General features: G+C 34.7%; 2 protein-coding genes across 3 annotated transcripts; one reads left to right on the forward strand and one right to left on the reverse strand.

The window, feature by feature from the left end:
• The first annotated feature begins 13,017 nt into the window (after positions 1 to 13,017).
• Positions 13,018 to 20,251, forward strand: LOC127792791 (uncharacterized). The gene is made up of 8 exons (XM_052323377.1): positions 13,018 to 13,208; positions 13,834 to 14,127; positions 15,269 to 15,340; positions 15,711 to 15,778; positions 16,136 to 16,292; positions 16,667 to 16,747; positions 16,834 to 16,923; positions 19,810 to 20,251. Exons 2-8 carry the CDS (start codon positions 13,855 to 13,857, stop codon positions 19,954 to 19,956), a joined length of 888 nt encoding a protein of 295 aa, XP_052179337.1. The 5' UTR covers positions 13,018 to 13,208; positions 13,834 to 13,854; the 3' UTR covers positions 19,957 to 20,251.
• A 139-nt stretch (positions 20,252 to 20,390) lies between these two features.
• On the reverse strand, positions 20,391 to 26,203 carry LOC127792789 (probable arabinosyltransferase ARAD1). Of its 2 annotated transcripts, XR_008021221.1 has the most exons (4): positions 26,060 to 26,203; positions 24,668 to 25,876; positions 22,865 to 23,446; positions 20,391 to 20,710 (listed from the first exon to the last, which is right to left on the reverse strand). XR_008021221.1 is itself a non-coding variant. In XM_052323376.1 (3 exons), exons 2-3 carry the CDS (start codon positions 25,577 to 25,579, stop codon positions 22,928 to 22,930), a joined length of 1,431 nt encoding a protein of 476 aa, XP_052179336.1. In that variant the 5' UTR covers positions 25,580 to 25,876; positions 26,060 to 26,203; the 3' UTR covers positions 22,793 to 22,927. The 2 variants fall into 2 exon arrangements, 1 of the variants encoding a protein (XP_052179336.1); XM_052323376.1 differs by lacking the exon at positions 20,391 to 20,710 and having other exon boundaries at positions 22,793 to 23,446.
• Between the last annotated feature and the right edge of the window lie 68 nt (positions 26,204 to 26,271).

Here is a 26,271-nt window from a genome sequence, read left to right on the forward strand (position 1 = left end):
TGTCCGAGTTTCCGTTACAAGATGGATAGACATCTATCGTGGACAATGCACGTGCCTACTGTCTCGTTGTCCACGTCATATATGAAATATCCTGCTGACCACTCAAGTGGTGGCCTAGGTGGCATTGAGGATTATTTTTTAGGATTGGTCCAAGGACAAATCTAAATTTTTATTATTTGACCACCCTTAATGTCACCTCACGAGAAATTTCACGAGAAATTGTGATATCTCACATTTTATCAACTCTAAAATATCATGATATGAAGAACAACTTAAAAGCCAATTATTTCAAATTTTTGCCCCCTCTCTTACTCTTTCCCACGTTAAAACTCATATCTCCCTTTTGGTCATTGCTTTGTCTCCCTTTCGGATGTCGCTTTCTCTCCTTTCCAGTCATCTCTCTCTCTCTCTTCCAACAGCTCTTGGGTTGGTTCCACGCTGAAACTCTACTCGTTTAACCATTTGTCTCTCTCTCTCTCTCTTTTGGTCATCTCTCTTTCTTTCTTTTCCGATCATCTCTCTCTCTCTCTTCCGACAACCCTTGGGTCGGTTCCATGTATGCATTATCTACTGGCGTCATTTCACCTCCAACAACATCTCTTTATCTCTCGGCTCATCCAATCGTGTCTCTCTTTCTTTCCCTTCCAGTTGTCTCTCTCTTTCTCCTGCCTATGCGACGGACCGTTCGTCCTCCATTATAGCAGCTTTTTCATGTCCTTTATTGTTCAAAAAGTGACCTCTACAATCGAGCCTCTTCCATTGTAGCAACTTTCATTTTCTCTCAAGATCTCTGTAAAACACTAATTTTGTAAAATCTAACTATCTGATTTTCGATCTAAATGTATTTTCACTATGAAAGTGGCTCCAATCTATTAGGAAGTAAGTCTTTTAGTTTTATCAACAATGGTTTTCAACATACATCCATGATATATATGTATATACGTGCGATTTGGGTTTGATTGAAAGTCTAAACTGAGATTTATGGAGATTCGCTTGTTGAATGTTGCTGGTTTTTGGGTAAGTGGGTCAATGGCGATAAGTGTAACGGCTCGCTTTTCCCGAACATTAAATAACCTAAGAATTTCGGGGATATATTTTTCTTTCAACATAACTCAATATAAATCTATCCCCGACAATCTCATTCTACCTTCTCAGCATACCAAAATAAGAATCAATAAGTTAAAACAAGTAATCATTATAAATACGGAAACTAAAATAGAAACCTGATATGGTACATAACCGAATTCACTTAAATCATAACATAAGAATATGTACCATAGTATACCTTCAAATACAAAATGCATGGAGACTTATCTTTCACAAATACTAACTGAATATCTCAATAATATTGAACAATATTACATGATCGGTTCCTCCAAGCATTACTCAAATACACAACACTCTTACATAGTACAAGATTAATCATCAAAAAACATATCCGTCTCTTCATGATGAAGCAAAATGTAGGAATCACATAATAAATCCATCGGACACGTCACCACATGTCGTCACATCTCAATCATTTTCATGTCTAAGCTGTAAGTCCTATCTAAAACATTTGAATGTTTCAGGGGCATAACCCGATTAGAAGATAAATTTCTAATGATGATTTAAAAATAGATGAATGCATGATGCAATGACATAAACAAACATATGTTCTAGTGTAACTTCTTTGGCCCACCAGTCCGACACGGAACCCTAGGCAGAATCCCGACTTACTTTCAAGATAATCCTAACGTTGTTCCATTAATTGCCCTTGGAGAATTACGCCTATACTATTAGGGTGACATCTCAATCTCATGCACGAGTATTAATATGCCAACAATATCATGTCACGTAAAAATCATGACTTTTCATACAATAGTATATAAGCAAATATGACAAAATGATCATAACTTTTATGAGTATCATGCATAATATAAGCAATCGTATCATATATAAGCTTTTGGGGAGAACCACTCACCTTTACCATGAAATTCATAATATCTCGAAAAACATGCACAGCCAAATTTGCGTACCCAACCTCGATTTTCGTGCTGAACTTAGAGATCACTTAATCTCGAGCCACAATGATCCCTATACACCATATTTATTTCAAAGAAACATAAATATCTATTTTTCATGATTTCTTCTATTTTTCTCTTATTTTCCTCTCTAATATTCCAAATAAATGTTTCTTTAACTATTTTTTCAAATTTTTTTCCACAAAAATTCATAATATTCTAATAACTTTAAAAGATAATTCCAGAACTTACCCCGATGCTTCGCTTGCATGAATACCGAGACTAGTCATTGCAAAAATCGAGACATCCGAAAAGCAAACACCAAAACTTTGAACACCCCTCTTATTTTATTTTTCTTGATTTTTGGGGATTTTTTTCAATTTGTTTTAGCAAGGGACGCTCCCTAACACGCCCTTTCTTTCTCCTCCACGTGCCCTCACTCGCAGGGGCTGGCTGGCGCATGCACTACACATGCCGGTCTTCTTTCTCGGTGAGTTTTCGAACAACTCTGGTTTTTTGATGATATCTCATTCGTTTGAGCTCTGTTTTGCCTCTTGTTTGAACCTACGCCTTCTTCTTTTCATCATCTACAATATTATAGCTTCAAATGCCTCAATTGGAGCTATTTTCTGACTACTCAAACCAATTTTTCGATGAAGCCCATTTTCCCGACGAAATTTCATATCTCTCTTAATTCTCAACGAAAATTACTTAAAATTTTCAGAAATGATCCTCTAGACATGGGGAACAAAATACCCTTATCTGTTTTCCTCAATTTTTCCTTGAACTCTCGGATCTGAGAGTTTAATTTTTCACACATTTCAGTCATATCTCAAATCATCTATTTATAGGCAACCCCAAGCCTTGCAATGCTCATGGCTAGTCAATCCAACCTCCCTGAGGCTTCTACCTACCCCAGATTAATCAAAAAACACCACCAAACACGAATTCAACGTATCAAAATTTCGGCTAAGAAACAGCCAGAAATCATGCAATTGGTCACCCTCATGGCCAATGTTGGCTTAGGCTCGACCCAAGAGCATCCTAGACTACTTTCCTTGAGTCTTTTGCCATCGAATTCGGTGATGGGAAGTGGTGGTGGAAGCTTGGTTGGCCATGGCAGATTTCCCTTTATGCAATTTTACAAATTTGCACTTTGACCCCAACTTCTTTCCATTTTGCACTTTGGTCATTTTCTTAAAGCCCTTGAGCTTCCCAATAGTGCCATTACGACTCACAAGTTCTATAATTTCCATTGCATCCCCGAAGATTCTGAAAAAATGTCATTTAGACCTTCTTTAAGTAAAATTAAGAAATTATACTTAGACCCGAATCTACGTTTTGACAATAAACCCTTTGTTTCTTCCTGAAACTACTGAAGGGTTGTTTTACATACTAAATATGAACCTAATTGGAGTTTCGTTGACTTCCCGGAAGTTTTCTACGACAATTCAATTTTTCAGCCTAAATCATAGCTGTATTTTAGTTATACCGAAAATCATTTCAAATCTGATTTCTTTCGGTGCCATAAATCATACTTAGAGATTCTTGACAATTCCATATCATTTTCCTTAGGCATCTCGATTCCAAGGCACTCCCTGTAGTCGATTAGGTCACTTTTTCGGACTATTTTGATACCAATTTCTTTGAAACCTGACATTTCTATCAAAATTCTTATTCCTAAAATTTTTGGGCATTAAAATAAGGGTATCGGATGGTTGTCTTGGATCACCTGAAACCACTGGCCACGAGACTAGCAATGCATTTATATGGGTGTTGGGTTTGGCCGAAAATTTAAGCTTAAATCTAGGGAGATTCAGTCGTTGGATCTTGTTGATTTTTTGATATGTTAGTAAATAGGGATAAGAGTGTCGGGTGGTTGCCTCTGATAGCCGGAAACCACTAGCCACGGTGGCTGGTGACAACACTACAACAAAAATGATTTGTTGAGGCATATTTTTTAGGGCATTTTTTAAAAAATGTCATCTAAAATAGCATTTTAAGGTACAATCTAAAGAAGTACCTCAATACAATAACTCTAATAAGACATAACAATTAAGTGACCTAATAGACAAATCTAAGTACCCTATAAAATATCATTTTAAGACACAATTTAAAGAAATGCTCCAATAAAATAATTCTAATGAGGCACAACGATGAAATACCCTAATAGACAAATCTAAGTGCCCTAAGAGACAAATCTAATAGGGCAGAATGTTTAAAATGCTCCACTAAAATAATTCTAACAAGATACTTTGATGAAGTGCCATAATAAACAAATCTTAAGTGTCTCAGTAGAATAATTCTAATAAAATTTAGATATACTATAAAATTAATATAGGCACATATATTAATAAGATGATGTATAGATTAGGTGGTCACACGTGTGTAAGAAAAATGAAAGTTTCAGGGTTTAAGTTGTGAGGGATAAGTTAGAGTTAAGAGAAGATTTTGCGAAGGATGTGAAAAATAAATTTATAGTGATTTTTAAGACATTTTTAAGTATCGTAACAAACTTAAATTTATAGTTATTTTTTAGGCATTTGTAAGTGTCTCAATACGCTTTTGGGGCACAGTTACACGCGACATTATTATTAGTGCCCTAATAATTAAAATGTCCAATAAGCTATTTATTAAGGCATTTTTACATGTCTCTTAATCTAAAATTTATTGTAGTGCGACTGGCAATACATTTTTAAGTTGTAGTCGAAAATTAAAAATTAAATCTATGAAAATCCAACCATTAAATATGGTCCACTTTTGTTTTTGTTAACCTCTTTGACTTGGTGCTTCTAACAATAGACTTTGATCAGGGGAATCTCCGACTGGTGGTGGTTGTCGATAGTCACTGGTGGCGACGATTGTGGCTAATTTGGGTTGTTTTTGCGTGTACATACATACATATTTGTATATTCCCTTTTCTTATACTTTAGTTTTTTGTTTGTTTATGTTGTTTTTTTTTATGGTGGTGATGATGATGATTTGGTTGTTAAAATGGAAATTAAAGAACATGATTTGTTTTGGGTTGTAAAAGAATATAATTTGTTTTTGTTTTTTTTTATTGTGCTGTGTGTGCATGCAAATGTTGAGAAGGAAATTTGGAGTCTTATTTGCGAAAGAGATAGATAATTGGGCCTATGTGACAAGGTCGGTGAACAAAATTCACTCATTGGCTAATGTCGCGGGAAAAGGGCTAAAAACGATGCTGAGGGAGACAGGTTGTACGACGGTGCTAAGAGAAACATGATTTGTTTATTATAATTTCCATTGCATCCCTGAAGATTTCGAAAAAATGTAATTTCAACCTCTCTCAGGTAAAATTAAGAAATTATACTTAGGCCCGAATTTACGTTTTGACAATAAACCCTTTTGTTTCTTTCTGAAACTACTAAATGGTTGTTTTACATACTAAATGTGAACCTAATTGGAGTTCCGTTGACTTCCCGGAAGTCTCTTACGACAATTCAATTTTTTAGCCTAAATCATAGTTGTATTTTAGTTGTAACAAAAATCATTTCAAATCTGATTTCTTTCAGTGCCATAAATCATACTTAGAGATTCTTGACAATTCCATATCATTTTCCTTAGGCATCTCGATTCCAAGGCACTCTCTTTAGTCGATTCGATCACTTTTTGGAGCTATTTTGATACCAATTTTTTTGAAACCTGACATTCCTATCAAAATTCTTACTCCCAAAATTTCTAGGCATTAAAATAAGGGTATCAGGTGGTTGTCTTGGATCACCGAAAACCATCGGCCACTAGACTGGCAATGCATTTATATGGGTGTTGGGTTTGACCGAAAGTTTAAGCTTAAATATAGGGGGATTCAGTCGTTGGATCTTGTTGATTTTTTGATATGTTGGTCGATAGGGATAAGAGTGTCGGGTGGTTGCCTATGATAGTTGGAAACCACTAGCTACGGTGGTCGGTGATGACACTACAACAAAAATGATTTGTTGAGGCATATTTTTTAGGTTATTTTTTAAAGTGCCATCTAAAATAGCATTTTAAGGTACAATATAAAAAAGTGCCCCAATACAATAACTTTAATGAGACACAACAATTAAGTGACCTAATAAACAAATCTAAGTACCCTATAAAATATCATTTTAAGACACAATTTAAATAAATGCCCTAATAAAATAATTCTAATGAGGCACGATAATGAAATACCCTAATAGACAAATCTAAGTGCCCTAATAGACAAATCTAATAGGGCAGAATGTTTAAAATGCTCCACTAAAATAATTCTAACGAAACATTTTGATGAAGTGCCATAATAAACAAATCTTAAGTGGCTCAATAGAATAATTCTAATGGAATTTAGATATACTATAAAAGTAATATAGGCACATATATTAATAAGATGATGTGTAGATTAGGTGGTCACGCGTGTACAAGAAGAATGAAAGGTTTAGGGTTCAAGCTGTGAGGGGTAAGTTAGAGTTAAGAGAAAGTTTTGCGAGGGATATGAAGAATAAATTTATAGTGATTTTTAAAGCATTTTTAAGTATCATAACAAACTTAAATTTATAGTTATTTTTTAGGCATTTATAAGTGGCTCAATACGTTTTGGGGGCACAGTTACACGCGACATTATTATTAGTGCCCTAATAATTAAAATGTCCAATAAACTATTTATTAAGGCATTTTTACATGTCTCTTAATTCAAAATTTGTTGTAGTGCGACTGGCAATACATTTTTAAGTTGTAGCCGAAAATTAAAAATTAGATCTATGAAAATCCAACTATTAAATATGGTCTATTTTTGTTTTTGTTAACCTCTTTGACTTTGTGCTTCTAACAACAAGCTCTAATCGGGGGAATCTTCGACTGGTGGTGGTTGCCGACAGTCGTTGGTGGCGACGATTGTGGCTAATTTAGGTTATTTTTGCGTGTACATACATACATATTTGTATATTCCCTTTTCTTATACTTTAGTTTTTTTGTTTGTTTATGTTGCTTTTTTTATGGTGGTGATGATGATGTGTTGGTTGTTAAAATGGAAATTAAAGACCATGATTTGTTTTGGGTTGTAAAGAACATGATTTGTTTTTTTTTTTATTGTGTTGTGTGTGCATCCATATGTTGAGGAGGAAATTTGGAGTCTCATTCACGAAAGAGATAGATAATTGGGCCTATGTAACAAGGTCGGTAAACGAAATTCACTCATTGGCTAATGTCGCGGGGAAAGGGCTAAAGACAATGCTAAGAGAGACAAGTTGTAAGACGGTGCCAAGAGAAACATGATTTGTTTATTATATTTTTTGTGTTGATTTTTTATGTTATGTTTTAATTTATTTAAAAATAAAAAAATTTAATGTATCATTTAGTAAATTTAGCTTGTCCACTTTTATTTATTTATTTTATATATATTCAAAATAAATTAAACATAATTTTACTCGTAACAAGCATTATCTTTTCATTGTTAATAAGTATTAGCATGATTTTTAAGTTGTCATTAATTAAAGAACATTGACATTATTAACAAAGAGGTGAGAATGTATAATGAATTAAAGATTGTTTATGTACAAATTATTTAAAATAACATATTATTATTTTAGATTTGAATATAAAACAATAAAAAAATATTATATTAAATTCAAAAGTTTACTTGTCTTCTTTTTTTTTTTTTTTTTATAATACGTTTTTTGAATTAAAAATAATAAATATATTATTTTTTAAACTTAAAATATTTATTATCAAAAATAATCAATAGAGCCAAATTAAGTTAATAAATTGAGTTATTAAAAAAAATTATTTTAAAGACTAAAGATTAGATTTTTAAAGGCTAATCATAAGCATAAAAAATTAAAAAGACAAAAGTAAAAACTCTTGAAAAGTGATTTGGAGTACAGATGGTGTAATCCTATTCTCCCAACTATTGAAATTTATGCACGGCGTATTTGATATTTTGTTTATTCTAAACTTTCATTTGAACTAATGTGAAAGAAACAAATAATGGATAAAATAAGTATTTTTACTTAAAATTATATGGTTGCATTTAAATTCATATATTGAGTGAGTTTGATTTGGGTTGTTGAAATAGAAATTAAAGAATGTGATTTGTTTTGAGTTGCAAAAGAACATGGTTTGATTCTTTATTATGTTGTGTGTGCATCATAATATAATTAACTTTATTTGATTAATAATTATGCTAGATTGAAATTAAAAAAAAAAATCATTTGAAAGAATGAAGATGAAATTAATTTATTATCGAAAAAAATTGACATAGTTCAAATTGAGTTAATAAATTATTTCATCTTATTTAATATAAATTTAAAATATATATACACATTAATAAATACTTAAATTCAAATAAAATTACCAATAATTATTTACCATTCAATTTTTAATTATACCTAATAATTTAACTTCAAAGATTTACAAAACAAATACAAATCAATTCAATTTTTGACATTCAAATTTCAACCAGTCAATTCATTTTAACCCTCACGATATTTAAAATATCACTGATTCAATCAATCTCTACAAATACAAATCCATAATTAAATATCACATTCAACATCAACATCAACATAACTAAATCATCGATATCAACATCCACATAACATGAATTAAGATAATTACAAAATAATATTTAAACTGATTTATGCCTTAGCACCATTTACAATGTTTTTCCCATTACATTCGCCAGAAGCTGAATTTCATCGATCGACCCCATCATACAGGCCTGATTCTCCCTCTCATTCACAAAGGAGACCACAAATTCCTTCTCAACATTTGGATTAACACATAACACAATAAAAAAAAAAAAATCATGTTATTTTGCGACCCAAAATAAATCATGTTATTTTGCGACCCAAAATAAATCATGTTTTTTAATTTCCATTTCAACAATCAAATCATCATTATCATCACCATTAAAAAAAAATAACATATGCAAACAAGAAAAACTAAAGTATAAAGGGAAAAAAAGAAATATATATGTATGTACATGCGTACACGCAAAAACACCTAAGCAACCACAACTAAAGCCACTAGTGGTTGCCGGTGACCACTATCAATCGGAGATTCTCATGATCATAGTCTACTATTAAAAATATCGAGTCAATAGGGTTAACATACACAAAAATATGTCAGATTTAGCAGTTGAATTTATGTATATTTGATTTTTAATTTTTGGTCACAACTAAAAATTGTACTACCAATTGCTACTGAGCACTGTGACTGGTGGTGTCAGGCAATCAGAGGCAACCACCTAACACCCAAAGGCCCATCAGCCAACATACCCAAAAATCAACAAGATCCAATGGCCAAATCTTCTTAGATCTAAGTTTAAACGTTCGATCAAATTCAACACCCGCCTATATACGCATTGTTAATCGCCATCGGCTACCGTGGCCGTTGGTTTTAGGGTATCGGAGGCAACCACCCAACACTTAAGGGCCATCGACTAACATATCAAAAAATCAGTAAGATCCAACAGTTGAATCTCCATAAAATTAAACTTAAATTTTTTGCTAAAAACAAATAGCACATATATATGTATATATCATGGATCCATGTTGAAAATCATTGTATATAGGTTTGAAAGACTTACCTCCTTCTAGATTAGGGCTAATAAATAGAAGAGAGAAGGGGTTGGAATTGTTGTAATTGAGGTGACACAAAAGCTACTACAATTGAGAAGGCTCGATCAAGTGGGCAGAGACAACAAACTTGACAATCGAAAGAGGAATAAGGGAAGTGTGCACGAGAGAGAGAGAGAGAGAGATAGAAAGAGAGATGACTCGGGACAAAATGAAGGATCACGCGAGAGAGAGCGAGAGAGAGAAGAGAATGAGAAAGAGATGAAGAGTTACGTAGGCTTCTAACTTAGAATTGAGGGTATGTTAATAATTGTCTCAATGGATAAATTTATAATTTACTCAAGAGTGGCATTAAACGTTGCCAAATAGCATTACTTTTAGTTAAATTTTAAAAATATCAGATGGTATCTCAAGCATTTATATTTTCTTAAATTCTATTATATCATAGTGAAAAATTATCAAACATTAAATACAATTAATTAATTCTTAGAAGACAAAATTAAAAATTCAGCTAGGATTAGGATCCTTGTTTAATATATTTTCCTTCTTAGATCAAGTTACTTCTTATACTTTCATTTGGGTATTTGGACCTATTTTTTATTTTTTTTTTCTTAATATATTTTTACTTGTAAAGCATTGTTTCTGTAAAGGGCGGTGATAGTCATAGATTTAGAAGTTTAAATATGTGAATTACAGACGCCATATTGTAACTTGGGCTACAGTCTGTGTTGTTGTTTCCAGTGGCAGCAGGCCCAATACCACAAGGTTTAATAGGCCGTTAGTTGTTTCAAATGCCATAAATATAATGGTATTTAGGTAATTTCGGCATAATGAATTTTGAAATCGACATAATATATATATATAGATTAGTTATATTTTTGTATGAAATATTTTATGTCCCTATAATAAGTATTTACTACTCAATTAAGGACAAAAAATGAAAACGAAAAAGAAAGATGCAAAGATAAAGACAATTAAACAAGTATCCGTCCAAATCATATTATTATCATTCTTAATTTTTCAAAATAAATTTCCCGACAAAGCCATCGCCTATGATAGACTATCAATGTCCAGAATTATCCCCAAAACTCATAAGAGCTCTCCAATGTTTAAAGCTGGAATGATTCAAGAGGAAGCAAGCAAGGTTAATTACACTAACCTAATTGAATGAGAAAAAGAATCCTATAGGAAGAGTATTTATCAGCCAGTCAAAGCCCACCAAATAAACCAACCTACCCTCCTCCATTCTTCACCTAATCCATGACCCAAACTGTCAATAAATCTTAAAGCTCAAGGTCTCGCCTCATTACATGTTCATTAACATCTTCACATTTCTCTCTTTTTTTTTTTCTTTCTCTTATTTGTCTCTTCTTTCTTTTATGGATAAACATTTGTGATTCATAATAGTGTATTAAATAAATTTATTAAATATTGCAATAAATCGTGTATACTAATTAAAATATGTACAAATTTGTTTACTAATCTCAATAATATTTAAACTTTAATTGTAAAAAAAAAATAATATTTAAACTTTAATTGCCACAAGATTGACCTTTGCTTTTGGTTTACATTTCCCTCGATTCCTTTCTTTACCCCCACCTTATTATCGATAGTTATGCTTCATATACATACATGCCACTTGGCCTGCCGCTGTCCCTCCACGTGCTATTACTTCTTATTTCTTAAATTTTCATTTTATTTTTATTTCGGAAAAGAACGGTCAAACTAAAAGCACAGTAGAAATGTCTACTAATATTTATAAAAAAAAAAAGTCAATGTATAAATTGATATAATCTATTATCAACTATATATTATAGTAATATAATATAATTTTATTTTTAATATAAATTTATTTTTAATTTCCAAATAATTTTATTAATTTATAATAAATATATTTTACTTAAAATAATATATATTAATTATAAATTCTGAAAGCGATAAGCAACCTTGGTTTGGACGTTGGGGCAGCGTCTCAGAAGGGGTCAAGCTGGGGCGGTCAGTCCAACATGGAGCATTTTCTACTCAATTTAACGCGGGGCCCACTCAACTTATTTCCGAACCTAGAGCCCTGTTTGGCTGGTCCATTATAATAATCACTTTAATACAATACGACAGGAACTCTTGATGAAATGACACGGTAGAAGGTAAAACTGGGGGTTGTTACGACACATATAGTGGGCTTAACTCCTAAATCAGTTTTTTAATTATGTTTTTAATGAAGAAAATAATAGTGAGTAAATTAGGGTAACGAAGGTCAGCATGTGATGTGTACATGGATCAAGTCTTGAGTCAAATAAATTTAATAAGAAATTTAAAAGGAAATTTTGATGAAAATTCAAAATGAGACCCTAAAGAAAAAAGAATTTGGACAAAAAATTCACACGATAAAGATATAATAATCCAATTATAAAATTTATAAAAAATAAGTCAAAAAGTTAAAATTACAACATAAAGATAAAAAAAAAAATTCTGATACAAAAAAGTCTTGAGAGACCATCTCGATCAAGAGGTTCCTGAAAGAGTCTCGAAAGACTTTCGTGAAAAGAGATCAAAAGTATTTTTATAGGAAACGCACAAATTTACTTTAAAAACTTTTAACGTGAATTACTAAAAAGATAATAATTATTTATAGCAATTCAAATCCTAATTCATCTTAATTATAAATAAATGACCTCTTATTTTAAAAAAAATAAAGTCACTTTTCACCTGTTCATGAATTATGCACTTTCTTATTTTGATTTTTAAAAATTTAACTTAAATACTTAAATATCTGCACAACAAATATTTTACATGATCTGACGGTTTCATTTTTGTAGAGTTTTTAAGGTTTGAAATAAGTTTTTTTTTGATAAATAAAATTTATTATTATATTTAAACAATCATAATACAAAAATTAATTATTCTTAATAATATCTACTGAAATTCAAGACTATCAAAATAAATTACTCACCTCATCTGGACTCTTTCATCATTGCTTAATAACAAATCCACAACTTTGTTTTCTTGCCAACTTTTTAACTTAAAAGCAAATATACTAATCAGTCCGTTGCTATTTTTTTTTTTTAACTTAAAGCAAATATAATGGTGAACTAACTTATATTTGAAGGGTATTTTTGACAATAAAACTAAATTTATTCTTCTTTTATGTTACAAAAACCGATCGATTATTTAAATGAAAGATATTATAAGTTAATTATAGAATTATAGGGTATTATATATATATATATATATATAAACAAAGGTAGCAAAGTCAAATGATGTAGGCCGGGTAAATTAAGTAGATATTTATTTTCCACCGAAACTTCTTCGTAATTAATTAATTCATTATTCGTCGTCGTCACTTCCGTTACCGTTAATATGGAGACAGGGAAGGAAGGGGGGGGCGAAGTGAAACGGACGTTACGGAGCCTATATAGCAGCAGGCTCGGTCACACCGAACCTCCGCTTCAGACACGGCAAATCTAATCCAAATCGGTTTCCTCGCTATATTTCTGTCCGCGTGACATTGTACTCAACATATTTTCAAAGGACGCCTCTCAATTCACTGTCATCAATTTCGAGGAGGAGGAGGAGGAGACAAGGCTACGGTTTTCTCGACGACTCGTTCTACAGCTTCTGCCCAAACGCGATCGAAGAGGAGCGGTTTCAGGTACATTCTGGATTCTTCGATTTGTTTTTTCAGAGTTTTTGTGCTTGGAATCTGGTTTTTGCTGGACATATCGATCGCGATCGCGAGTTCTAGGGTTTGAGATTGAGCAGTGCTCCGCATTTGTGTTCTCCTCAAGTTTGAGGCGTTTTGAGGGTTGGATTGTATTTTGGGACTTTTTTTCTTGGTGAATGCGTGGGAAACTGAAAGCGAAAAGGAATCTAAACCAAAAGTTTATAGTTTTCGTTATCTGTTGATAGCCGCATTCTCCCTGGCTTTTCTGGCCAACGGAAGAAAGTCTTTAGGGTAGCCTTCCAGGATTTCTCTTTTAATGTCGTTATTTTATATTCACGAGTTATCAGAATTATTTGAGTTTGCTGGGATGGAAACAAACACAATTTCCTTTGCTTAACTGTGCCTACTTTCCTTGAGATCGAAGGCCCGGGTAAAAGTTCAAAAAATTGTATCCTTTTGACTTGCGCTTTGAATTATCTGTTTTATGTAAGTAAGAAACGTATATGATGCTTAGTCCTCTCCTTTAGGACTAAACCTTAGATGTGGTTCATGGTTGTGAATATCCAAATTATTTGGATTTACACTAGTAATCATTGATATATTGGTGAATCAGGATTGTTTCCAAGGACAAGTGATGGGTGACCACCTGATTTTGTGTGTTGACCGCCTTGTTACGTCAGATTCCTTGCAATCACTGCAAGGGACTGGATCATCTGAAAAGGTTTCCTGCTCTGAGTGCCCTCAAGCGGCTGATCCATCCGCGTCCATTGATATAAAGGATGTGGAGGACCGTGATGGATCTGATGAAGAAGAACCACTTATTCAGATGGCTGAGTGCCGCATTTGCCAGGAGGAAGATAGCATCCAGAATCTGGAGAAACCATGTGCTTGTAGTGGCAGTCTGAAGGTACCTTCACCTGAAGTTTATATGAGTATTTGTGTGTTGGCCTTATGATCTTTTTTATGTTTTGTACTTGTTGAAATTCTTCTGTGGTGTACTTGCAACTTATGCATGATAAACATGCTGATATCTTCCTTCTTTTCTCCTTTTGAAACAATGGCATTTTTTCAAATTGTGAATTTTTTGCCATTTGTGTTATATTATTAGTTGTGTTATTGTCTTGGCATCAGCCAGGGTTAAGGCAAGAAATTCATAATGCAGATCATTGCAACACTCTTTTCCTTCTTTCAGAGACTTTCTTGTTTTAGTTTACTTGAATTCTATTATCGTTTTTGGTAAATCAAATAATTGTTTGTTTTATGCAACATGTTGCACTAGTTTATTTTCTACTTAACATAATTATGCGTTGAACTGCGGGGAACACTTAACTGGATCAACGAACTGCGGGGAACACTTAACTGCGGGGAACACTTAACTGGATCAACGAACTGCGGGGAACACTTAACTGGATCAACACACTTCACTTTAATGAACCACAAAAAGAGAGATCATGCCATTTACTCACTGATAGTTATGGAAGCAGAAAAAGACTCATAAATATTTCTTGAATGCAATGGGAATATAATTTCGAATTTTAGGGTTACAATTTGTGTTTGATGCATGCATTGTGCTTATCTCATAGTTGGTTGGGCATTCTTTGCTGGTTCAGCCATGATATCTTGTAACTAGGCTTATAATTTATTTCACACTAATTTCTAACAGTCACTTGTGTAGTAGCTTATAATTTTTCAGAGATGAGTTCATTATAGATGTTTGGAAATATTTGTGTGTTGGTGTGAATTTGTTTTGATAAATGTATTATCCTACTTTGTGCCTCAAACTTTGCCTATTCTCTCAGAGTTTCTCTACCACGAGGCTGTTTTTTGATTTGATGTTCTGTTTTCTAATTAACTTGGAGGGAATACATTTTGGGCAATTAGTTTTAATCATATATTTTAATTGGTGGATCCATGCATCTGTGTTTATTTACCATGAGATCCTCTCACCATCTTATCTAGCCTTCATAAACTCCACTTTCCAAGTTTCTTATTTGTGAAGTTTTCTCGTTTTGCTATGGAGATTATTTATCTTCAGTTTTTTTATCCAGTTTGCTCATAGGAAATGCGTGCAGCACTGGTGCAATGAGAAAGGAGATATAATTTGTGAGATTTGTCACCAGGTACTGCTACATCTGCTTTACATTGGTCTTTCTTACCGTTATTAAATATCCTGTTATCCTGTTAAGTCCATTTATTGTATCAAGTTCAATATTTTTCTGGATTCTTAGAGATTTTTGTCCATTCTTTTTCTGGTGTGTGTGTGTGTGTGTTCATTTTTCACCTCATATAATTATTATCCATTAAGAGTTGATAGCCAACGGGACTTGTTATTTCTATATCTCTTTATTCCGCTTGCATGGCCTCCCATTCATGTGCTTGCACACACTCCGTGGGGGATGGCTGTGGAAGAGTTGAATTTTTCTGTATTAATGACAATTTCCTATTGATTAGCATATTAACTAATTTAGAAAGCTGTTCTTTGGTGTACAGACTTATCAACCTGGTTACACTGCTCCACCTCCTGTTCCTTGCTCTGAAGATGCTACGATTGATATCAGGCAAGTTTTGAGATCATGTTCTCTTGGCCGATCTTACTAACTGACAATTTCTTGCGTAATGGTTTCTGTTTACATTGACCATATAAGGTCAGTAATAAAGTTACTACATAATTATTGTCTACTTTTCATTTATTTTCTTGGGAAACGAATCAAATAATTCAGTTTTTGGGAAAGTTACATAGACCTTTTTGTTTTTTGTTTTTTGCAAGTGAAAAAAGTACCGCCTCATGTTTGCCCTTTCTTTGCTATCTAATACTTATAGGGATCTGATCACACAACATTTTCTAATCTAAAGGAATACTGCAAAATCAAGTGCCTGACTTCTGATTCCTTTTATTTCATCGTATTGTCTGACAGTGGAGCTTGGACTCTCTCTGGTGCTCCTTTGGACAGGAATGATCCTCGGCTTTTGGCTATGGCAGCAGCAGAAAGACATCTTCTTGAGGCTGAATACGATGAGTATGCTGATACAAATGCAAGTGGAGCTGCGTTTTGTCGTTCTGCTGCTTTGATTGTAAGCTATTATAACCATCTCATGTATTAAAATAAACAATAATGGGTCACTAGGAATATTTCTTTCAATTTTTGTTTTTGAACAAGTTTTCTAATTTCTCATTTTCTGTGGAGCAAGTCTCCAGATAACTGAGGCTGTTTTCCACAACTAAACAATCCCTTCTCCTCCAGAGAGTGTTCTTTGAGACTTGAATCTTCATAATAATTTGTTGCTTGGACTATATAAAGTCATACTTGCTCTTGCTTTTGTGTGCTTTGGCTTGCATGTCTGCTTATCGTGTTTTATGTGGCTTTATTTCTCTTTGGGTTTCTTTCTCAATTCCAATTTACCAGGCCCTGTGAATATCTTCTAAATATTTCTCCATTCTTCGGCAGTTAATGGCTCTTCTACTCTTGAGGCATGCTCTAAGCATTGGCAGTGGTGATAATGAGGATGATGCTTCAACCTTTTTCTCTGTAAGTGGGTTGGTTGATGTTCACTCTTTAATCTTGATATCTGCTTTATTGTGGTTGTACTCAATAAATGTTGATACTGGTTACAGCTTTTCTTGCTCCGAGCTGCTGGTTTTCTTCTTCCATGCTACATTATGGCCTGGGCTATTAGTGTCTTGCAACGTAGAAGGCAAAGACAGGTTAGCGTAGCTCCTTTCTGGTAGCTCGTTTCATATCTTTCTGTTTGGCTAATGCATAGTATTGTTTTAGCACAATCTTCTTTTATCTCTTGAATAACGATGTATGATGAAAAATCTAATAACGCTATGGTTGTCATTACACTTGTTATTACTATTATCTCATAGTTTGAAAAATCCAATCATTCTCATGTTGGAGATGGAATCAGGGACAAGCATTAGAAAGCAGCCGCTATGATACCAGTTTATATTGAAATTGTTGCATAAGTTTTTGCATTTTAAATATGTCTATTAAATAGGCTGGCCTCAGGTTTTTCAGTTTTGTTTTAGGCTGGAATTAGCCTGCTCTATTACAGTTTATGTTGTTGTGTAGTGCAAGGCTGGGTTCTGTGCCCATGAAGTTAAGGCAAATGTCTCAATGCTATTCCCGTTGTCAAGTCAAATGTGTCATGAACCTAGGGTTCATAACGGGCTGAAATTGACAATCAGAAGGATCCGATTGAATTAAGGTCAAGAACAGAATGTATAGAGGGAAAATTGAAGAAGAATGGGGGAGAAATTAGAGAGAATTGAGGGAGAGCAGTAGAGAGAAATGAGAGGGAGATTAGAGAGAATTCTTAGAGAGAGAATGAGGGTTTCATTAATCAATTCCAGCATATTCCATTCCTACAGCTGAGCCAATATATATATATAGCCTCACTTAGCTACCAAATAAAGCTCTCTAACCACCTAAGCTACAAGACAAAAAGGGAAAATAACAGAATAACACTCATGTTCTGTAACCGAATTACAAAAATATCCCCTAACTGTAATTGTAACTCAATTACAGCTTTGCCCCTATAATACCCAAGGTCGTGACAAAATGTCTTAATGTTATTTTCAAATTAGTAAAGGGTGAAGAGTGACTGGTTGGACGATATTTCAGAACAGTCAACTGCAAAAACAAAAAGTAAATATAATTTAGATCTAAAAAAGAGAAAACAAAGAATGACAACTGGTTTGACCAACTGGTTCATTGGGTCAATTGTCTAGCTGTTGGCCTGCCGTTTCTCCAGCTACCCAGACTGGCCCAGCAACCAGTTGCTAGTTAGTTAACCTGGTTTGACCTGTCAGTTCTGTCTGGTTTTCATAGTAATGCCATTTACAGCCGGATAGGATTTATGGTGAATGAGGCTAATTGAGGAAGAGAAAGGTATCAGGGATCTGTTTGTAATTATTGACCTAGTTATATGAAGGTAACTGTAACCTTAGAAATGTTGTCTAATTTTAAGCCCACCAAACACCAAAATTTTGTTAGCTATTTAATAAGGTTTATTGCTAGGTGCCTAGTTGGAAATTAAACTTAGTATTGATATCGAATCCCCAACCCACTTGGACACCTCACTTGCTGTTGCTAACCGCATCATCAAGCACCTAATTTTGTTAATGCCATTTCAGTGGTTGCAATTTTAAGATTTTTAGCATTTGTCTAGCTTTCAGATACTTTCTTTTCCACTCCTGATATTATTATTTAATCTTGTTGCTATTACTAATCTCATTTCAGTTATCTTTTTCTGTGCATGAATCAAGAAGATTCATGCCATGAAGTTTTAATACCAAAAACAAGCCCCCATGACAAGAATAAAATGAGTGTTTTCCAGGTCCACAGCCATTCCAAAACAAAGAGAAGACTGGGTATTAGATGTCCAATATTAGCATATGAACGCATATATTATTTAGATTTATGAAGTTCAAAGTTCAAACTAGGAGACAGACTAATTATTACTTATATTGAAGCTTTTGGTCAAGTAGCTGGTTTCTTGCCAAGACGTAATTATGGACATCATGTTTCTGTAGTTGTACATGCATAGTTGTCATGTAATGCTAGGTTTTTTTTTTATGCCTCATCATGAGAGTGACATATTTTATAGGCAATCTAGATATCACTGGTGCTACGGTGCCAAGTCAATTTTCTACTTTTGGTACTGCCTTTTACATTACACCCGAGTACCGTCTAACCTTGTTCTGAACACACACACAGCTTTTCCACATATATATACACATCTATTATTTCACAGCATTCAGCATGCAAAATGGACAGGACCCTTGCTGTTTGTTAAGTGTGCAGGTGGCTGAAAATTTAGCTAGCAATAATGTCATTTGAAATACTTATATTTCAAATTCTGTTATCTGAAATAATACTTATGTAGGTGTTGTTTCAATTTTTTCTATTTTTCTTTTTTGTGTCCAAATCTTAAGAGTGGATGTGGACCTAAATCAAAATGCTTCTTAAATAATATATCAAAAGTAATTAGGAATTTTAAATTCCAAATGAAAAATGTTAGGGTCAATTGACTTTATCCGAATGCAACCTAAGTTAATTTTTTGTTGCATTTTTTTTTTCTAATTTTCTTTTTGCTTAGTTCTCACCTAGCTTGAATTTAGTAGTATTGTACATTATATTTTACAGTCATGATCTTTTTTTAAGTTTTATCTTTTTGGCTGCGCAAGTCTCTTTTTTTGGATCAAAGCTGCTCAAGTCTTTAGTTGAACACCATTGCTTGTAATTATTGACTTGTTCTAATTAATCATCATGGTCATAGGTTTATGAGAATTAGCTGATGATGTTTATCATCCAAGTAGCACTTGGGATTGCTTTAATGATGAGACACATTTATGTCTGTCTTTAATATGACTACATTTGTAATTGCTCTCCTGCCCAACACTGTTACCTTTCTTCATTGGTACATCTGGTTCATTAAAGGAAAGTGTTATGGAGTTCTCAGGGTGCCAGAATAAGCCCAAAAAAAGATGGGGGTGGGGGGTGGGGGTGGGTGTAGAGTTTCAATATAAAACCAAGTTCCTTATTTTATTTATTATTATTATTTTTTTCTGTTCTGGTTGAATCAGGAGGCGGCAGCAGCACTTGCAGCAACTGAAGTTGCCTTCATGATACACGCAGGACAACGCCGGAATTTGCAATTCATGATAGCCCCAGGACCACTGGTGACGTCAGGACCTGTGGTGGCGACACCCAATCAAGAGCGAGTTCAATAATGATATCGGTTTTCCTGAGCAAAGATGTAGAGCTGCTACAGCTGGGAAAATGAATGTGCCATGAGACTGAATGAATGTGTTATCAGCAGTTTAAAATGCTCGAGTCTCTTGTATCTTTCTGTTGGCTTTATTTCAAAAAGAATCTTCTTGCAGCTCCCCCACTCCGCCATCTTATTGTCATGCTACAATCATAGAGCATTTGCTGCTGCTTGGAAATTTATGTTACCATTTGAATGTTATTATGGCTTTGAAGATATTACTGAATTCGATCCGTTATTCTGGTCATATTACGTCTTGTTTCTGTGTCAGCTTCACGACGACAATGATGGTGCAACAATGTGAACCCTCCTAATTAAGGGCATCTCTATTACATTTGGCTTCTCCCTTCGGATAGTAAGAAAATTTAGTTTTCAAATTTGATGGTGAAGGGTGAATATCAGAAAGCAACATTTCATGTGTTTCTTTTACTTTCAAATTATACAGTGGGACTGAAAGTGAAGGCTCACATTGCAGTATCCATCTTACATAAAAATAGAAAAACTCTGCTGCTGGTGGTTTTCAATTAATGAACCAAGAGAAAAAAAGAAAGGAAAAGATAGAAAAGAGAAAGATGGTCTTCGCTCTTGGTGCATGGATAACTGGGAATAAAATAAAGAGCCAGGTTATAAAAGGAAGAGAAGGGGACACACCAAGGCCATATAAGGAGAGACCTGTTGGCTTGGGTGGGGGGTTTATGGTCTGGCTGGCTGCTGTGCTGCACAATATAAAGAGACAGCAAAGAAAAGTATAAAGCATTAAGCACAAGAAACCAAGAGAGCCATTTTTATTGCATGGAGAGAAGAGCTTGGAATTCTAAAGCAAGTTAGCATATTAGAGAGCATAAAGCAAGTGCTTGGGTTTTTCTTTCCTTTGGGAGGAGAGGCTTCTATTCCTCACCTTCCCCTAGACATCTCCACTTTATCTGGTTTTCTTGCAACTGTAGCAACCTCAGCTTTGGCTTCCCTCAAATTATTCATTTCCAATTCCTTCCTTGCTTATTCGATTCCGATTCTGTTAGGATGCTAGCTTTAACACTAAAAATCCAAAAGCAAAAAATAAAAATAGAAATAATAAAAACCCCATTCTATTTTCTCTATTTTTCTTTGCAAACAAGGAATATGATTTTTTTTTTTTGTTTGCTTGAATTGTCATGGCCTACCTTAGTACACAAGTCAGTATAATTGGATGAGGTGGAGGTTCAACTAAGAGTTGCAGAGACTGAGAGTTGGTCATTGCCTGGTCCAAAAGAGGAAGGGAAATGACAGGGAACCAATGAAAAGATTCTTGGCTTCCCAAGGATGGTGTTCCAGCCCCAACTTTTATTCAAACCTGTCAGTGTCTTCTAAAACAGCCTTATATTGCTTCTATTGCAGGCTTATGATTGAGGTGAATCTGAAACTTCTCTGGATGTTTTGGGCCCCACTAAGCTTTACTTTTTGTTGTTCAAATCCCACAAAAGATAATCCATAGCATCATTCCAACAGGACTGAGCCGCAAGAAATAAAAGGTACAGTCCAAGAGACCAACCAACCACTTGCTTCTCTCATCATTGCCTTTGTGCAACAAGAGAAAGCTCCATTCCATTCCCCTCGTTCCTGCAGTGTGGAAGAATGGGATTCTCTGCTTGTAGGATGGTCATTTTTCTAGTTTGTATTGGGTTTCTGTCACTACAGCCAGAGAAGGTTTCTGGGTTGAGAAGCATAGATCTTGCTCTCAGGTGGGACAAGGGACAATCTCTGTTTCTACAAAACTCGCGTTTTCTGAAGGCTGTTGGTGTGGAGGTCTTGCACGCACCAACAAGCTTGGCACCTGCACCTTCAATGACATTTGATCCCAATCAATCGAGTAAAAGAAGAGTTCGACGAGGATCAGATCCCATTCACAACAGATGTTGATATTCAAGCTGTTTTTACAGTCCCGGAGGCAGAAGGAAAGAAAATTTGTTGGCAAAGGAATACACGGCGTGTGGCTAAATATTTTGTTGATGCAGAGAGAAACTTGAGGGTGGTGGGCAATTTCTGCTTCCTCGCCAGCTTCTCCATGTGGGTTTGGATGTTTTTTCTATTAGTTCATTTCTTTTGTGTTGAAGCTTTTGTTTGAAACAAACTGAAGGGTAGCCTATCTAGATTGTATAAACAAAGATTCTAGGTCCTAGCTAATAGCCTATAATACACAACATATAGTGATTTTTCAGCGGTTCTTCTTCTTCTCAATCTTTCTTCCAGGAGAATGATTTATATCTGTAGCAATGTGGAGTTCTAGATTTTGCTTAATATAGTGAAACATGAGAATTTCTTTCAGCCTTTACAACCCCAACAAATATTGAGACCTTCTATTGTTTTTTGGTTTTCTCAACAGGCAGAAAATTTTCCTTCTTTTCTCTATTGCCCAAACGCCAGAAAATGTATACATATATTTACAGGTGCAGATATATAGGCACATTTATACATACCTATCACATGCTCTTCCCAGTTCAGCACTGGAATTTAAGTGGTACTTCAGCCGGTTAACTTCAAGTGACTATATTGATTCACTCTCTTTTCTCTATTCACAGGCTTCACGATTCTCTTCAATTGGTTTCAATATCCTTCGGTTCATTCTCTTTACATAGGTTTCTTACTTTGTTTTGTACCTTTTTCATGGCAATGCTCCGTTCATGCTATTGCCCTATCGTTATGAGAGAAAAGAGTAGACTTGCATACTGTTTATCCTAATTCTCTGAAACACTAAATTGAAATTGTAACTGCAGGAGATGTGGGGAAAAGAACAAATTAAAAAGAAAAAGAAAAAGGAAAGCTGAAAGAAACAAAAGCATTCATATGATTAACAAAACTAACTTATGTTGGCATGAAGAATCCACAAATCTTACCAGATAACCATGATCTTTATAGAATTTAAAGATGGGAAACTTCGGTTCTCCAATGTGCATTTATCAAACATCAACCAGATGCTGAGATTTGCGATATCTGTTGTCCCTGTGAACTCTGAGTTGCATTGGAGATATCTTATGTGAAATTTCCTGCCAAATCATATCAACTGCATCACCAGGCTGAGATGGATACTGATATTCAAAGTGTCGTGCAATCTGCTTTAATCTTTCCCACATATTGGTCCACTTGTCTTGATTAATTCCCCTTAGAATATTCAGCAGGAACCCTTTCTTTATGGCATCTGATGCACGTACAAATATGCAGAACTCTGAGTAGTCTAGGACATCCTCAAATGGTAGCTCGATCTCATCACTGATAATTACAGGAACACAATGGCTAGCAATGGCATCAAAGAGGCGATTTGAGGAAGGGGTATCCCCAGCAATATTCAGGCAGAATTTGGATGAGCCCATCCCTTGTCCTGCCTGCCTGATTCCATTTGAGCGAGTGCTTCCAAATGTGAAGTGAACATCTTTCTCATCTTTGAGAAGGTAATAAAGTTCTTGACGGACTGCTCCCCCCTGAAGATTAACACATATGATAATTACATTGATTGATACATAGCAGATTTATCATCAGACGAAGTTTAGAAACTAAAATGCTGTCAACAGATGATTTAAGTAAGTGTATGTTAAAGAAAAATAAAGAGAAAAGGAGGGATAGAAGGGGGTGGAATGGGAAAACATTAAGCTTGTTTCTACCAAAAGGGAGCAGCAAGCACCTGGGGGAGAGGAAGGTGTTGGGGGAGGTTACACTTAAGGGCACAGCAGTGGGGCTCCCACTTTGCAAAAGAGACTGTTTCCACAACTCAAACTTGTGGCCTTCAATAATAAAAAAACAAATTTTGCTGTTGCTAAAGGCTCGTCTCTTATAAAGAAAAAAAAAAAAACTTCTGCTTTCAAGATTATTTAAAGATTGATTATCATGTCTTCAACCACACTATGAGAACATGATCACTTTTGAAAGGATCAAATTTTCAGCTCTAATAAATTGGAACATAAGTAAGAATATGATTATGCAAGCATGTGTGGCATTTGAATCATAAAATGCTTCTAACACTGTTTTAGAATATTCAGCAGAGAATCCCATTTACAAGCACAAATGAAACATAGAAAGTTGTAGTAATAAACAATTACTGCCCCAGCATATGGGGATTGGAAAATCTATACCTGTCTCCACAGTAAAAGTTAGTTGAGGTTATATTCTCAGTTCCCCGATCAACTGTGGTATTGTTCCTTCAAATATCCATTATGCTCAAAATTTAAGCCCAACCACAAGTTATGGTAGAATTTTATTCGAGGTTGATTAGGATAAAAAAATGACGATATTACCTTTGAATATGGGTAATAAATGATGATCCTGCAACCTGAACGCTAACCATTTTAATAAGGTTTGAATCTCGTAACAAAAGTAACGACAACCATTGCCTTCCATTCAGGTAGGTATTTGTCTTACTTTTCAGTTATCATATCCAGTAGATAGCAAAACATTAGATAAAAACATCATGTAAACGGATGAGGAAAACCATCCAGTTCTTTTCAGTCTAGACAACCAGACAGTTCTCATAATAAGGTCCCTTGGGAGTTAAATCATCATATAATCGGAATTCCAACTGGCCAAATACACAACATAAAACAATAGGTTCTAGCAGAACTATATTGTGCAAAGAGAGAGTAGAAATAGGATGTGATTTGAACAGTGCAGAATTTCAGAGGGCATTCAGGATTAGGAATGCAACTTACATCTTTCCTATAAATTGCTCCTTGGAAATACACCAATATAGGACGCCCTTCAAATGGTGCTGACTTGCCGCCGTCAACGGTCTTCACGAGATGCTTGTACGGGGCAATCACATCTTTTTCAAGGTTTGCTATTCTAGCCGGATATCTCCCGAAATCTGCAAGAATAAACATTGCAGAACCCAGCTTCTTTCTAGCAACCAGCATGCTATTCGGATGATGTGCTACTATCAGATGATCCTTCCCATCCAATTTCTTCCACTCATCCCGATTCTTCAAAAACTCCACTAATTTATTCTGCAACATTCTGTTGATACTAACTTTCTCCTTTCCAGTAACCTTAGAGTACCTATTGTAACTCAGAGATGAGAAGAATGGCACAAGAATTATATCTGCTTGGCTTGAATTATACACTCTGATAGCACTGCAAGGTCTGATTATATTCGGAGCAGTCGAGGATAGAAGATCAATGGTGAGCCAGTACTCCATACTGTGCTGTAAATTTAACCCACCGGGGTAGGGAGGGATATGACCAGATTTAGTAACATCCGGCCATATTTGATCTGCATTTCCCTTCCAACCCAATAACCCGAAGTGAAATTCAGGGGGCAAGTCATACAGGTATACCCGAAGTAGAGCACGATTTATGTCGCAGGCATTGGATGTCTTTCCCGGATCAGAACTCTGACAAGGCACCTCGTTTATTCTCATAGGTTGGTTATTTTCACTTCTAACACTAGGCTTGAAATAAGCAGATGCATCATTATTAACAGGAATTAACTTAGAAACCGATCGGGTTATGAAAGAATGGTTGCTGAATTGAAGAAGGAACAACGAAGAAAAGATTAAAAGAACCATTGATGCCGTTATTAAGCAGAGAAGGAGCCTGGAGGGCAAGAGGCTTTTATCTGACATATTTAAGAAATATAACCTAATTATATCTTTAATAAACAGAAGAAATTACTTTGGAGTTTGAAACAAGCAAAAACCAAGAACCCATCCTCTGCAGAACAAGTTTTCAACTCACAATTACCAACGTGAACAGATTAATTTCAACAAAGATAAAGAAAAGGTTAAAACAGATACTCAGAGAATGGTAAAGGTGAAGAGCTTTTCACCCTTAAACCCTAACAACAAAGTGTTTAATTGTTTAACATATTATCCCCCACAGTTGTTCTTCTCACATGTTCTCTCACAGAAACCATAACCAACCTGCATTCACAACCAGATAGAAAAACATACATAAAAAATCAATCTGAGCAACAGAAGAACCATCAAGAAAATCTCACTAGACCCAGAGGAAAATCAGCAAGGAAATTGCACCAAAAACACGAAGATCATCAATCGGGTCCCCAAGATTTCCGATTTTCCAGAACAGGTTCGCGGAAGAAGTACCTGATCAACATGGGTTCTGTGATTCCACGGAGTCTCTGATCAGACCATTGGACTGTTGCTCGGCCTCTGTTTGGAGTATTTCGAATTAATTAATTAATACCAAAATAGTAATTACTTATCAATACCATTCTGAGCTCAAATCAATACTTGCCTAATAAATAATGTGGATCTATAAATGCATATTCCCTTTCGCTGTCGATGAACATGACGAA

Source organism: Diospyros lotus, unplaced genomic scaffold (genome assembly GCF_014633365.1).
Source record: "Diospyros lotus cultivar Yz01 unplaced genomic scaffold, ASM1463336v1 superscaf1, whole genome shotgun sequence".
In the NCBI taxonomy this organism is placed as follows: Eukaryota; Viridiplantae; Streptophyta; class Magnoliopsida; order Ericales; family Ebenaceae; genus Diospyros; species Diospyros lotus.

Coding starts and splice junctions, on each gene's coding strand:
- LOC127792791 (XM_052323377.1), top strand. CDS start 13,855: ATGGGTGACCACCTGATTTTGTGTGTTGACCGCCTTGTTACGTCAGAT. Junction 15,341..15,710: donor TTTGTGAGATTTGTCACCAG/GTACTGCTACAT, acceptor TTTGGTGTACAG/ACTTATCAACCTGGTTACAC. Junction 16,748..16,833: donor ATGCTTCAACCTTTTTCTCT/GTAAGTGGGTTG, acceptor TACTGGTTACAG/CTTTTCTTGCTCCGAGCTGC.
- LOC127792789 (XM_052323376.1), bottom strand. CDS start 25,579: ATGTCAGATAAAAGCCTCTTGCCCTCCAGGCTCCTTCTCTGCTTAATA. Junction 23,447..24,667: donor GAGCAATTTATAGGAAAGAT/GTAAGTTGCATT, acceptor GTTAATCTTCAG/GGGGGAGCAGTCCGTCAAGA.